The following is a 15401-nucleotide window of genomic DNA, read 5'->3' as shown; positions in this document are numbered from 1 at the left end:
CCTACAAGACAGCCCCATCCCTCGGGTCACCCCAGGGCCGTGCCCCGCTCAGGGAAGAGCCCCCATCCAGGTTGCCCCAGCCCAGGTCTGGAGCAACGTCCCTGCGAAGGTGCTGCTGAGGAGCGACAGCCGTCTGGGGTGGCTGCGGTCCCTCCTCCCCACAGCCCCTGGCCGGCACACAGGGCCCAGCTGCCGGCTGAGAAGGATTAAAGTGCTTTTTTCTTTTTCTTTTTGCATGGGGCGCTGTGGCCAAACCTCACCCTGTCAGAGAACGTTTCCCCTTTATCTCCGGGGCCAGGACCGGGGTGTCAGCAGCCCTTAGGCAGGTTTCTGAGGAGCCTTCCCTGGGTCACCGCAGGCAGCGGCAGGTCTTCTACGCCCTGTTCAAACCTCGGCACAGCAACAAAAGGCACTCGCCCCGAGGGGACCTGCTCTGAGGGCTCCTGGAGCACCCGACACCTCCCACAGAGCCCGTGTTGCTCCGAAAGGGACTGTCCTGACAGATGAGGGTGGAGGAGCCGGCTCTGGTATCGTGTGGTCAGGAAGCATGTGCCTGGACGGGGGGTGGCCAAGGCCCATCTCCTGCTGTGGGTGCAGCCCCCACCGGTCTGCGGGAGTCCCCCCAACAGCCCCAAAGCTGCTCGGCAGAAGCCTCCACGTGCCAGCCCCGGCAGCGCCAGGCAGCAGAGCAGCTGGGGACGGGCAGGAGCCCACCAGCCATGAGAAAACGCCGCAGGCCGGAAGGGCTTCCTCAGGCTCACGGGTTCCTGCTGCCTCTGGAGTCCTCTTGTGCTTGCAGCAGCATCCCCATAACATTGTCTCTAACCAGCTCAGTGGCGTCCCTACCCAAAGTGACTTTTTGCATAGTGCTGCTCTCCCCACGCCCAGACACCGTGCCACGGCTGGGCGGTCTCTGTCCCCCAGCCAGCTGGGGCAGAGGGGAAACGGCCTCAGGGGCAGCAGCCTGGGGCGCGGGGACCACTGCAGCCGCAGGTCTATGGCTTCCAACCCTGTCGCTGTCCTCGTCAACGGGACAAAACAGGCAGCAAGAGGTAGCACCCGAGACCAGAGTTTACCCCAGGGGACAGGGCTGGAGGGGAGCACCAGCCCCTCTGCCCCGGGTCTCGGTGCAGGCGGTACCTCACCCGCTCTTGTTCTTCCAGCAGTCGGCAGAAAATAGAAAGAGCCTGAGAATTCGTGGCTGTCCCTCCTCCTGCACCACTGCTTTTCTTCAAGCCCCAGCTGCCTTGGTCCATGGGCTCCCTCCAACCCGGGAGACCGCCCGCAGCACAAGGCTCCGGCGCCTGCCCCAGCCCAGGGCTGGCAAAGCTGCTGCCCGGGCAGCAGCCGCTCACACTCCTGCCCCAAGTCTCTCTCCGGGCGTCTGGATGGAAAGTAGCACTTGTGACACACACAGCAACGGGAAGAGCAGCAGTCATGTCAGCGTGAAGCAAACATGGCATTGCTTACAAGGTGCAGCAGGCAAGGTGTGCTGGGGACCGCCCCGCACAGAGCCTAGATGATATCCGTCTCCCTCTCTATGCCGACATACTTCAGGGCGTCTGCCTGGCTGTACCTGTAAGACAGGAAAGTCACGGCTGCTGTAATGGCCTCCCGCGCTCCCCGCAAACGTGTGCTCAGAAAGCGGGGTCAATCCTGCACCCCAGCCCCCAGCTGGCCGCTCCCCAAGGTACCTGTAGTCAAAGAAGAGCTCCTCTCCCGCCTGGATGGCCCTCTTGGCAAAGATCCCTATCCGGTGGTCTCCGTTCACCATCACAACTGCAACCAGAAAGACGACATGAGAGACGTGCAGCTCTACCTCAGGTGAGGAGGTCTCGCAGCACTTTTGCCCTTCCTGGCCACTTGATGGCCCCCGGGGCCACGGGACCCGAGCTCCTGCCCAGCAGGAACGGGGTGCTTCCCGGGGAGCTCCCAGCCGCTCTCCAGCAGCGATCCCTCCTTGCGAGGCCGAGGCCACCGCAGAGCGGGGCCCTCGCCAGCAGGAATGTGATTTGCTGCAGAGAGGAGGAGACTTTGTCCAGGTCTTTGAAGTTCTGCAGCTCCCACAGGCTCAGAGAGACTTGGGACCCCGGAGAATCCGCTGCGATCCTGGAGCTGAGCAGGACCCCAAGGAACCTTCCCCCATCGAGATCTGCCTGGGCAGGGATATCTCACCTTTGGCATAGCAATTGGGGTTCACCGAGTGATTGGCAAAGCGGATTTTATTTCCTTTGCGGGTGGCGTCAACAACAAAATCTATTGAGAAAAAAAAAAAAAAAGAAGAAAACCATAGTTTAGAGAGAGGCCTGCTGCTCAGGCGAGAGATGGGCTGAGACTGCCCACCTGGCCACTAGCCCCCCGCCAGGAAGCCCAAGTCCCCTCCAGCCCTTGCAGCCCCAGGCGAGTTACCGTTGTTGAGGTTGAAGAGGAAGCTGGACATGTACTTATCATAGACCTTCCCTCGCCGGTCAGCCTCATCCTGTGAAATAAGCTGGAGAAGGAGAACGCCTTGAGAGACACAGCCAGGATCGCTGTGAGGAGCGGGGCTCGCCCACCTCCTGGAAACACCCTCCCACCCCAGCGGGGAGCTCGCCAGGGCTCCCAGGGATGGAGCAGAGACAAGAGCTTGGGCTGCCGGGAGCAGCACATACACGACACGCTCCTCCACGGTGGACGGCCTAGAGGTACCGAGATGGATCCCAAAATGGTGCAAGATTCAATCTCTAAACCTGTCAGAGTGAGCCCGCAGCCACGGCCGAGCTGGGGAAGGCACGCTGCCCCGCCGGACCCGCAGCCGAAGGAAGCACCGCCACTAAACACCGCTTCCCGAGCACGCAGCATAGCAGCACCCCCAGCACGGACAGAAGCACTGACCTCACCACAGTACTCGGAGATGAACTCATTCTTCTGCACGGATTCCTTGATGAAAGTCCCCCAGCCGGCAACATCCGATGGTGCCAGCAACAAATGCTGGAGCCAAGGTGAAAAGAAAACTGTTATGGTTGGCAAGCCGGCTGCCCCCAGATCACACCCCCTGCATCAGGCAGGCCAGAAAGCAGCAGGGAAAAGCTCTCCACCTCCCGGCACGGCTCCACGTGACGGGGTTAGGGCAGTGCCCGGGAACGGCGGTGCTGTGCTGGCTGCCACGCTCGAAGTCCCAACATCACAGGGTCAAGGAGCAAAGGGGAGCCAGTGTCCATCCAGCATCCCCCGGTTTAGGGCGACACAGGGCTCCCGACCGACTCACACGTCATAGCACCATTAGGCTGGAGCTGCACATTACTGGACACTCACTAATTTGCATCTTGCTCTGCATTGTTGTCTTTTTTACATGCAATCCCTTGCCCTGAGCAGCAGAATTCAAGACCTAACCTTCCTCTGGAGTCACTTTTTACACTCCCTTGCTCTCACCCTTCCTCACGTAACTCCCTCTCCTGATTTTCACATCCATAATCCATACGCCAGATTCAGCGCTACGGAAGCCTGGGGCAAAGCAGCTTCTCTTCCAGACCTCCTCGCTCAGACAGCCGCGGGTGGCTCGCACACCCTCTCCCACGCAGCAGGAGCTGTTTATCAGCTCTACCCCGAGGCAGCCCCTGCCAGCAGCCCAAGAGCCACGCTGCTGTCAATACCTTTTTGAGACCTCGCTGGATGCTGCAGTTCTTGCAGGAGACCACCTTGCAGTCCCAGTGCTCCGAAGCCCCGCAGGTCAGGCAGAGGTCCGGATCGCACTCCCGCACGGCCAGGTAGCACGGACACTGCTTGGTGTTGCACTGGGTTTTACAACGGCAGCCTGGGAAGCGGTTCTGACCTGCAGCAACACAGCCCATGGTTTTGCATCGTGAGGTTTTTTTCAGAGAACAGAGGGGCCGTGCAGTGTCCCTGCCCCACAAAAGCTCCTCCCGAGCCAGGTCTCACCCTGGCAGGCCCCGGGCAGGTATGGAAACCGAGCCTGTTCGTGACCCAGGGCCACGCTGCCTGCCCACCGCCCCGCTAACATAAGGAAGGTGCCTTTGTGCTAATAAAGAGCTCGACAGCCGCTCTGCTCTGGGCAGCGGAGACAGGAATCCCCAGAACGCCTTCCTGCCCCCCAAAGCTACCAACACAACGAGACAAAGTGAACGCGAGGCAGTTGGAAGCAAATCGTGGAAACACTCTGTGTGCGCGGGAGGTCTGAGCAGCGCTCGCACTTAGCAGAGCACAGACCACGCACAGGGTCCTCCCCACCTGCGTGGCTGGAGATGCTGATCTACCTCTTGGGACTAATTACGTACAGTTTGAAAATAAAGTACTCTGATAATATAAACATAACAGATCAGTACAGAGAGTTGGCTCCCTGTCACCATGTAACCCTTCCAGCCCCAAGCTGCGTCATAACCCTTAACGAATCCACCCTCGGAAGCCCCACCGACATGGCCAAGTGTGGCTATCTCCATTGCAGAGCTGGGAATGGAAGGCCAGAGAGGAAAAATAACCGTGGCAGAGCAGCGACGCAACTCCCATCCTAACTGCTGGCCACACATCGTGCTCTCAGGGAACCAGCAGCATCACCCGTGGGCTGTCGATGCTGGATACGGACACACAGACAAGCATTCTCCAACAAGAGCACGTATCTCAGCTGCTGAGAGTCACGGGGCAGCATGGAACAGTTTCCCCTTGGACTTTAGCAGACTGCTAATCAAACTGCTGCAGTGAATGCAGGAATAAAGAAGGCCTCCAGAAAATCCCAGCTCTGCACCCTCCCTCTGATCTGTGTCAGGAGAGCTGGCTGCTTTCCTGCCCGATAGTCCCAGGTTTCTCCTTACAGTCAGGGTTGCACTGGCAGAACTTCTCACAGAAATTCTGAGTCATGATGCAAGGGCAGGAGCTGTCACAGGGATGCTCAGGGTGGTCACAGGGCTGGTAGTTGTACACCTGGGTAGGCGAATTATCTAGAACAAGAGGAGAAATGCCCGGATTAGAAGCCGCACATTGCAGAAACGCCTGAAAGCAGCATGCCCAGGGCTCTGGAGCAGAGACGGTGCAAGCTCCTCGTCTGCATGCAGAGGGCAGGGAGCCCAGCAGCACCCAGCTCCGGCAGACACCTGGCTGCGAACACCGACACACGGCACACTCTGCCCTGCGCAGCCCGTTTCACGGCAGGGCTGCACGCCAAACCCCAGCCTTCCCTCTGCCTGGAGCAAGACCGCACCGCATGCACAGCCTCAGCGAGAGCACTGGCACGGTGGCGATTCCCATGGCACAGCCGCAGCGGGGCCGGCCCATGGCACCCCAAGGAGTCCAGCTGGAGGGGAGGTGCTCCCCCGCTGCGCTGCTGCAGCTGCAGGCTGGAGAGCAGGACCTGGCTGTCCCGGAGAACAGGATTCGGCCATCCTGGAGAGCAGGATTCAGCCATCCCGCTGCACGAGTCAGAGCCAGAAAACTCAATCCCGCAGGCGAGCAGCCTCGCAAACCTCGCGTGACACAGCCACAGCAAACGTTACCTTTCTTCAGCTGAATCTTCCTGCAGTGTGCAGCCCACAGCCTGGAAGAGAAGCAGAGAGGGTCTGAGGGGACGCGCGAGCCTCTGTCGGGAACAGCTGGCCACGACTGCTCGGCACCACCAGTCAGCGCGGCAGCGGCAGACAGGCGAGTTCTGAGAGGCTGTCTGGCAGCTTCACGCGTTAATAACCACCGGCCGGCCATAAAGCGGAGAAAAGATGAGAACAACACAGCTACAGCAGAAGTTATTTAAGGCAAGTGCTGGAGCCAGAATGATACTGGACACACTGGGAGCAGCACACAAAAAGCGGGTTATAAGTCAGGGAGCTGAGGCTCAGGCTGCTGTGATACCGGCACGCACGCAGCAGTGCGGCACTGCAGCCAGGCACCATGCTGCCCTCTCCTCCGGGGCTGAGCCCGGGGCCGCGGGGCCGCAGAGCCTCCCAGCCAGGGCAGCAGCACCGGGGAGACGGGCCGGGGGCCAGCCAGCAGCCCTGTGCGACAGCAGGACGTGTGCGCAGATGGGAGCCAGATGGGGATTACCAGGAATGCTTTGGCACAAAAAGCAGTAGATCTGGTTGCATTTTAAGAACAAAACAAGCTTGTTCAACACTTGCCTGTGCTTCCTTTTCTTCTTCTGGGATGGATTCATTAATTCATTTGTTGGCAGTTTTGTTATGAGTGATTCTTTCACTGCAAACTGAAAGACCTAGCAAAGAACAGAAGCAAAAAGAAGAATAAGGTTCAGTGTCCTCAAGTTGTTTTTATCTAAAGCATAAATAGGGTGTAAGCAAGCACACACAGGGGGGCTCCCAGTCCTGGACCAGTAAGCAGGCAGTTCTGCCTCCAGTTTCACTGACCACGGCTGTCATTGCTCCTCTTGCCTGGGAAACAAGATGCCCGCCCTGCCAGCGCGCCCGGCCTCACACAAGGCGCTCTGGAGAAAGCTCAGAGCACCGGGCATGCACGGGGCTCGCTCTGCAACAGCGGCAGTACTGCAAAGTAACAACACTGAACTCCACGAAGTGTCGACGCAACACATTCCTCGAGGCAGTTTGTGGCAGAAAAAAAAAAAACCAACCACAAAAAACCATCAAGCAAGCAGGGGCCAAGGCCTCCCTCCTGCCGCCGGGCCAGGCGCTGCAGCGCTTGCCCTCTCCAGGCACCCACCTGCTTGCACGTCTTTGTTCCCAGCAGCCTGGCAATGGAGCAGAAGTTGTTGAAGTAGGTCCCATGGAAGACGCGGAAGAGCGACTCCTCGGCTCCCGTCCACTCGACGGGCTCCTGCGGCGTCTCCACCGCGAACAGCTGGGAGGAGGCCGGGCTCAGCTTCTGCTTGGTAGGGGTCTGGCAGCGGGAGTTTGCCTCTGGCAGGAAAGGCAGATGTTAGGCCAAACACAACGTGGGAAAACGCACCCTCGCCGTCACAGCTCCCGAGGGCAGTGGTCCCCCCGAAGCGCCCGACACCTCGCCCTGGCCCCTGCACCGCGCTCCCTGCCGCTGGCCTGGGGCATCCAGCTGGGACGGTGGCGCTGGCCCCTTGGCAGCAAGGCAGCACCAGAGCCACCGCGCCACCTTCCCCTTCCAGGGCTGGCCCAGGAGGGAGCACCCTGACCAGGGCAGCAGCACCAGAGAGGCCTGAGGACGAGGAAGCCACTTCTCTTCTTTCCCACCCGACACGGGACGTTCCAACCCAGATGGACAGGAGCCCTCTGCCCCTCGGGAGCTCATTCTGCCCTGGCCACCACCACTTCCCCTGGCGTGGCAGCAGCAGCTCGGTGTTTGTCTGCGGTACCAAGGAAGCGCTCGCCCCGGCAGGTCCACGGACAAGCCCCCGCCTCGCCAGCTCCCGGCCACTGCTCTATGCCACGGCAGGGACAAGCGCTGCCTGGGCACTGCCCTGCCAGGGGCACTTCCCTCGTGCACGGCCAAGCAAGGCGCTCAGAGCCGAGGGCTCTTGGCTTTGCAGGTCCCAGCAAAGCTCTCGCTTCGCCTGGCAACATTCCTCCTTCCTGGGAGAGGACAATGAATCTCATAGCAGCAAGGGCAGGGCCTGGTGTCCCTCGTGTTTGTTTAAGCCCAGCAGGAAACACCAGACTCTGTCTGCTAACTCTGACCTCCAAGACCCCCGTGCAGGCCAGGGAGAGCCCCAGCTGCGAGGTGCCGCCCGTCCTTACTGCTCACGGCGCAGGAGGGGAGCGGGGTGTCTCTGGGCTGGCATCCTACCCGAGGAGCTAGAGGCCCACTCGTTGCCCGTGTCTCGGTCGCTGTCGCCTTCCCTCGTCTCAGCGATGGTGGAAGCCGGGGTGTTTGAGCAGGAAGCACCCACTACGTGGTGCCTCCGGCGGCGCCGGCCTGAGCACTTGGACCTGGGGTTGTGCAGCGCAGCAAACTCCTTGGCTCCTTCCTGCAACCAGAGCAGAAGACAAGGCGGGTGGCAGATGACCAGGGAACACAGAAAGGCTTTTCCGCAGGCCCTGGGGCAAGCCCTGCCCTGCCACCACCAAGAGAAGGTGGAAGAACCACCACGTGCGGTCACTTCAGCAACTGCCAAGGCCCTGCCAGCTGCCTGCACTGCACATTCCCCCTTTGCTTCTTTCGGCATCGCTGCCTGGTCGGAAGAGGCTCCCTGGCCCTGGCCCTCCAGTCCGCTGCCCTGCCTCTTGCCCTGGCCATGAAGTTCTCCCGGCCTCTCCCTCTGCTCCAGCCCCGCAGCTCCCCGGACACCCCGTATCTGAGCCAGCCGACCAGCTCCGACACCACCAAGTGCACCCACCTCTTCCCATCTGCAGCTCTCGTCCCTGTTAACACAGCTAGGCTGCATGTAGGAAATATAATTTCTAAAATAGCTCGAGCCTTCCCCACATATGGTAGATTCCTTCCCCGGCATGTTTAACCTGGGGTTCGTTTTTTCAAAAGCTGCACTGACTCCAGAGAAATCATTCGTCACCACAATTACCCATCTGCTAACTATGAGATTGGTCTTCGTCGGAGCTTTGCTAAAATACGCATCTGGTAAATTCTGTATTTGGATTCACGCTCCCCTGAATCTAATGAGGTTTAGAACTAATCCTGAAAAAAATCATCAAAGTTGTGAAAAGGACCCACAGAGTTCTGCAGAGCAGGGCTGGCCAGGCCACTTCTCTCGTGGTTTCAAAAGCAGCAACGCAGAAACATACCAGCCAGAGGAAACAGTCTGCTCCACAAGGGTCTGGCTCGATCTTGGTCTCTCTATTCTTTCGTTTGTACACATTAGGAGTAGCATGAAAAGCTGAAAAAATAATAGTTATCTTTACTATTAGCATCCTCCAAGAGTCTCCCCCCACACTGCAAGGGACAGGCGCAGCACGAACTCAAGGAAGGTAAGCGGGAGCCTGAGGCAGGCAGCAAGCGTGCCCGAGCGGCTCGCCCAGCAGCGGGGAACGAGGCGGCAGGACCCCCCCCCCGGCCAGCCCTGCTCCAACCCAGGACTCAGCAGCACTGGGGGAACGCTTGGGAAGCAAAAAGATCTGCTTTCAGACTGAGAAAAAAAAAAAAAAAAGACCACATGATCTTAATATTATATCTTTTAATAAATAATTCACTGGAAAGAGTCCTGTGACTTTCCAAAGAAGCCCTTAGACCTGAGAAACAGCAGGTCCAACAGCTAATCAGTATCCAAAAGGCTTTGGCAGGACAAACCGCAGGAACATGACTAAGATGAAGCTGTAAGTTCCAGTGAGGCAACAAAACACAGGGGCATGTCCAGACTTTGGAAGTGAAACATTCATGCCTTCCCCTGATGAGCTTCTGCAAAGCAAGGGTAAAGTCTAGTCGCGGCAGTATTTCTGGCACAAACTGCCAGGAGGCTCGAACGCGGCGTGCTGAGCAATGGTGAGAAAGAGGGGACGGCCACGCAGGTCGGTTTACCATCCGTTTGAGGAAATGAGTGGAGCCGTCTTTACAAAATGCTTCTGGGCACCTGTCAGCTCCTAAGGCTCCACTGCAAACTCCGGGGAGGCACCACCCTCTAAAGGCTGCAGCACAGACACTAAGCAAGGCGTACAGAGGTACGAAGCACTGAGGAAAAATGAGGAGAAAAGGGCTCTAGGGAAGCGTCCGGCCGAGACTGCACTTACGATGCAGAAAACAGTCGTATTTGAAGCAGCGGCGGCAGAAGAGGGTGTGGAAGGAGTGCAGGGACTGCTCCCGCTGGACCGACTTCGCGCACGGCCCGTCTATGTTGGGAGTGCACTGCGGCGGCAGCACGTTCGGGTCCGACACTTCCGTGAGCTCCCGGTACCTATTCGACAAACAGAAACACCCACGGATGTGCCTGCTTTCCTAATTTGGGACATTTTACACGACTACATTACTATCTGGGCCAGTAGGACTCTGTCCCAGATACCTTGAGGCTAAACTAACGTTTCTAACGCTCAAAAATCGCTCTGCTCATGGTGCCTGCAGCCAGCTGAGCTCTACTTTCTGGTCAGAGCACAGTGCAGTTTTCTGAAATACAGATTTCAACTGTGGCTAATAAAGGTAACAGACAACTTAAGTAGAGATCTTCTACCTCTCTTTCATATCATCTGGGAAGCCGTATTCAGGAAACATAGAAGAAATGGCAGTGAATATCATGTCATTTGGAAACCGCTTCTTCAAACACTTCTTGTTACCTAAGAAAAAGAAGAGACAATCCCTCAGTTAAGCTGGATGTGAACGTGTCTTTCCTTCTTCCACAGAGAGCGATTCCAGTACGTGTTCAGGATTGTATTTTAAGAGACAGAAAGATAATCCCATATACAATGGATAAACCTTTTGTCCTGCAACTAGGCGAAGGCAGTTCCAGATACAGAGCACGCTCTGCCACTTTCAGAAATGTGTTGATGGAAGTACTAATGATTTTTTAAGGACTATTACTATTTATTTTTACCAAGACAGGATTTGCAGACAATGCTTTTCTACATCTACGAGAGGTGCTGGTATTTGTGCTACCCGTATCACTATAAACCAAACACAAAGACAAAACTACCAGTCAGCATTCCTAAGGTCATGCAGAACACATGAAAAATCCCACAAACCAGAGCTTCCTCTATGCAACACGAACTCCAGGTGGCATGGGAGAGGGAAGTGGAACACTAATACATGGAAAACAGGTCTGGAAGGGATTTGAAAAGATCCACCTTCCTGGCCTACGCAGAATCAGATCTACCTCCAAACATACGGACAGGTGCTCGCCAGACCGGCACTTCAAAATGTCCAGGGATCCCACAGCCCCTCAGAAAATACCCCGCTGCTTTGCTAACCTTCCCATGAAATGGTTTTCCATGTGACTCATCTAAATTCTTCCTCCCCACACTTTAAGCTGGTGATTTTTTATCCTGCCTATAGGGGACAGTGAGAACAACCGATCTCCCTTCTGCTTTCAACTATCACCAGAACTTGCCAAGCTGGCTACTGCCCTTAGCAACACATTAATAACCAAGCGTGATGGTGGGAGAGCGCTGGCCAGCTACTCGGGCAGGGCAGGATGGAAACGTGGCCACCACAGCCCCAGTTTCTGTAGCCAAACCCACCTTCCACTGCAATGCGCTTTCTCTTCCTTGTGACTGGCAACTCCTCTTTCCCATCCTCTTGTTTAACCTCAGAATCATTGTGTCCTTCCTCTTCCTCGTCCGAGTACTGATTCAGGGCATTCACTAGCTCCAGGAACACGGCATCGCTGATGAGGACTGACCCTGAAATCATTTCTGAAACAGAGAGATGTCAGCCACTTTGTAGGAGCGCCATCATCTTTTACACCCCTCGTGGGGGTAAATCACAAACCAGCCACACGACGTTGTCAGCAACTAGAACCTGCCTCTCAGTTTTGTAGGGACAGGTGGGATTTTAATGCTAGAGTCATAAGAGTGGCGCACCATTTTTAGCAATCTGAGGACAGGCCATACCAGAGTTTTCCACCACCTTCCTCCCTCCAGGCAGAGTTATGATGGGGTAGGCAGCACTGCAGGGAAACACACTGGCTTCTCATTTCTGAAAAGACTGATTAAAGTCTTGGCTAAGGCCACAAGCGAAGCGAGATTGCTGAGCTCCTCCTAACCCCTAGCACATTTTTCAGCACCCCAGAGCACTCCTGTGAACCCCCGTGAACAAGAGCATCAGCTCCAGAGCACCCCAGGCTTAGAACGGCACGGGGTATCAAAAGGCAGGACTGCGTCCTTGCAAACTAGAACAGCAGCCATGTTGTTCTGCTCCAAGAGCTCCCACAGAAAAGCTGGTTACTGCTGCCACCTTTTGACTCCTTAACTACTTTGATATGTTATTTGCAAGAGACTGAATGGACAGTGCTGACTGCTCCCAGGTTACCTTCCTCGCCGTGAACCTTCCCGTCATAGTTATTAATAAGCTCTTCAATGAAAGTTTCATCTTCTTCCTTCACCTCATCTCCCATGTAAGGGATATTGCACAGAACAGTTTCATCCTCCACCTGAAAAAGAGATCAGATACAATTTGGAAAACCAGCGCTTGCTGATCCCCAGCCAGGCTTGCGCGGCTGCGGCTGCTCCTGACCACTCAGACCTGCAGACAGCACAGTGCAAAGTAAAGGTTCAGCCTCCCCGGCTGCGGTTTCAGATGTCTCATCGCTGATATGTCATTGTTATCCCACGCCAGCAGCATAACCCTGACCCCGTGAAGCGCGATTTGCTTTAATAAAAGAAGAGCTGTGCCTCCAAGGCTTACAGAAACTCAGAAATACACACATTGCCAAGAATAATAAGCAGCCAAAAAACATCAGGGAGATTGTGTTCAAGGCAGAGTAGAACCGGAACAGTGAAAGGCAAACCGGTAACTCGCTCCCCAGAGGAACACAGCCAAAGCTGAGGAGCACTCTCACGTTAACCACAGGAGCAAGGACATTGGACCCTCATTGCCATGGCACCACCGACCGACCCTTTGCATTACAGTCGCCGGTGTCACTACTCCCCCAGTCTGCTACCGGAGGCTGCAGAGAGCCCTGCAAGGTTGCAGGAACAGGTTCACGCCCCACACCAGGCAAAGAGCCAGGCTACACCCACAGACCACCTAATCCTAACTACGCCACACCAAAATCCGCTTTGAAATCACTCCCCGCACTGCTATGAGAGAGGCACTAATCCTCGGTAGCATCCCTACGACGAGACCAGCAGGGTAATCCAGTCACAAAGGAAAGGACCTGCTTAAGAAATAAAAAGGAAGAAAAATCTTACGGAAAAACCCCCCCAAAAAAAAGAACCCCAAAACATATTTACTCCACGAATCCTGTAAAATAATGGTGGCCCTATCAAGGAATCAGGTGTAAAGGAGAGACTAGCTGGGTAAGACAGCATGGATACAAGGCTGCTTTATGGGATTCAACAAAACAAGCAACTAAAACAATACTTTCCATCATCTCTTGAGCAGACATCACTTGAAGCAAGCGGGTTGAAGAGGGCATAATCACTCCACAACCACGTAACAATTATAATTATTCGCACCGAGATCTTGCACCCCTGAGCCTTCCTACCTACCATGAAATTCTGCTGAAGAGGGGACCAGGAGTACATAATGGGCACCAGCGCCACTGTGTTCAGGGTCCTCATGTACAGCGTCTGGCTCGGAAATCCCGGGAAAATGCTCTCCACAGTACACTGGAATATGAGTATAGAGAAGGGCAGTGAGGAAACCGCCCCGGGAGGTGGTCGCATCCAGGGGGAAACCGCGCTTCAGGACAAACACAGCGAAGCCCTGCGTTCACTACTACTTTGGGACTCCTTTCACGGGAAAGGCCTTCCGTTTGGGTTTTTTTTCCCATTTCTGCATCTCAGAAGAGCACGAGGTACGGCCTGACATCGCCATAGACAGTGCACACAAAAACCGAACCCGTATCCTCACAGGTCCATGCAAAGCCCTGGTTCTAGTCCACCCTTCCTGCTGCCGTGCCCCTTCTCCGCTCCATACCTGTTTTAGGAACGGGTGCCCGCTGACCGGCTTCATCAACTGCACCGGCTGGACTCGAAGCTTCTTCCAGTCTTCATTCAGAATTTGAGTCTTTTCATGAACCTTTGCAAAGTTGGCCACAAACAGAGCCTGAAACGAGAGAAAGCAGCACTCAAAAATTTAAGAAATCACGTTGAGGACACTAAAACCCCTCCTGAGATTTTGTTTCAAGTATCAAAGCGTATGCCACGCAGAGCATTTCAAATTGATGATGCTCATTAGAAGAAATTCTAATTAAAATTGACACGGGCACAAAACTGTGCTGAAAATCTGCCCAACAGCCAGTAGCTTTTGAGAACTCCTGATCCCAGCCAACCTCTTCGAAAATCCTGCCTGCCAAGGAGAGGAGCATCAGAGTAAGTCACCTGAAACCCACCAGCACGGAGAAGGTTCAAGCAAAGAGATTCTTTAAAGAACAAGCGGAAATGAGTCCTCTCGTTGCGGTTATGCGAGCATTCAGCCAACGGACTTCTCCGTCCGTACAACAGACACTGACCGCACGGCTCTAGGCTAATAACGGAGCGTGAGAGGAAGTTAGATCTCTTCACACTTACCCAGCTTACAACTAAAATATAGCTGTGCGATTCGCAGGATGAAGCACCCATCTGAGAGCTGCTCAAATACTGTGAGGTAAAGCCTTTAGGAGATATCCTTACAGGTAGAGCTACCATCGTTATGTCTTTACCTTAGCTCCCATGTTCGCCTGAAACCTCTTGAGCTGCCGAAGACGCATATATTCAGACTTGACTTTTCTTTTCCAGTATATAATACACTTTGACGTTGGAGGGGTGGCGATTTCCATTTTCCTATAAAAACACAGAAAGAATAAACATCAAATAACGGAGAGCTTAATCCTGCAAATAAGTGCTATTAGGGGGAAAAAAAAAAAATAATCCTCGTGGATTTTAAATCCATCACAGACTTTAACTAGGAAAAAAACAACGTGTAAATCTGCACCAGCCCCGTGTCGGAACAACCACGGCGCGCAGCGTGCTGAGAAGCCCGGGGCCGCCGGCCACGGCAGGGACCGAAGCGTCTTGACCGGGATCCGGCCGCTCCTGCCCCCCGGACCCCCGGCCCCGAGCCCTCCGGGGCCACAGCCTGCCCCGGGCGGCGGAACGGGCCGCGGCCCCAGCGCCCCGCTGCACCCCGAGAGGCCCCGGGGGGTTCGCCGGGTTCCCCGCCCTCGCCCAGGGACACGCCGCTGGAGAGGTGCGGGCCCCCGGCCGGGCCGGGAGCGGGGCGCGGTGTAACCCCGGCCTTGGCTCGGCCCCGGGGCACCCCGGGCTGCGCTGCGGGCCCGGCCTCGGTTCGTCACGGCGCTGGGGGCTCCCGGCCGCCCCCCCCCCCCGCATCTCCGGCCGGGCCCGAGCGCCTCCCGCGGGGCCGCACGGCTGCGGTGGCGGCAGCGCAGAGCACGGGCCCGCCCCGGGAGCCGCAGCCCGGCTGCGCCGCTGACACGCACCGGAGCGGGCCGAGGCCGGCCGGCACCGCTGGAACGGGAAAGCGAGTCCCGGCCCCGCCGCCCCGCGCGGCCGCTGCCCCAGGAGGCCGCAGCTCCCCCAGGCCGCAGCCGGTACCGCCGGGACCCCGCCGCACCCCCGGGGGGCTGCCTCGACCCCGCGCTCCCCCGGGGGTCCCCGGTCCCCCGTCCCGTCCCCCCCGCCCCGCCGGCCCGGGCCCCGCCCCCGCCCCGCACTCACTCCTCGGCCATCGCGCTGGGGGGAGGCCGCGCGCCCCTGCACAACCGCGCCTGCGCCGCCACCGGCCCCGCCCCCGCGCTGCGGCCCCGCCCACGGCCCCGTCTCAGGCCCCGCCCCCGTCTCAGGCCCCGCCCTCGCGCCGCCGCCGCCGGTACCGGTACCGGCAGGGCCGGGGGTGCACGGGCGGGGAGCGTGGGTGACGGGTCGTTCTGGGCCCGGACC

General features: G+C 57.0%; 1 protein-coding gene across 1 annotated transcript; it reads right to left on the bottom strand.

Annotated features, from left to right (window-relative positions):
• Positions 1-215: 215 nt before the first annotated feature.
• EZH1 (enhancer of zeste 1 polycomb repressive complex 2 subunit) lies at positions 216-15253 on the bottom strand. The gene is made up of 20 exons (XM_075774995.1): positions 15180-15253; positions 14162-14282; positions 13438-13566; positions 13008-13127; positions 11827-11947; positions 11037-11210; positions 10034-10136; positions 9600-9763; positions 8661-8752; positions 7708-7888; positions 6652-6848; positions 6099-6190; positions 5484-5524; positions 4806-4931; positions 3633-3811; positions 2875-2970; positions 2410-2491; positions 2176-2256; positions 1695-1779; positions 216-1576 (listed from the first exon to the last, which is right to left on the bottom strand). The coding sequence occupies exons 1-20, from the start codon at positions 15188-15190 to the stop codon at positions 1516-1518; spliced, it is 2256 nt and encodes a 751-aa protein (XP_075631110.1). The 5' UTR covers positions 15191-15253; the 3' UTR covers positions 216-1515.
• Between the last annotated feature and the right edge of the window lie 148 nt (positions 15254-15401).

The sequence above is a fragment of the Balearica regulorum genome, chromosome 24, assembly GCF_011004875.1.
Source record: "Balearica regulorum gibbericeps isolate bBalReg1 chromosome 24, bBalReg1.pri, whole genome shotgun sequence".
Taxonomy (NCBI): Eukaryota; Metazoa; Chordata; class Aves; order Gruiformes; family Gruidae; genus Balearica; species Balearica regulorum.
Note: the sequence above shows the minus strand (reverse complement) of the source record. Positions and strands in the feature narration are given on the sequence as shown.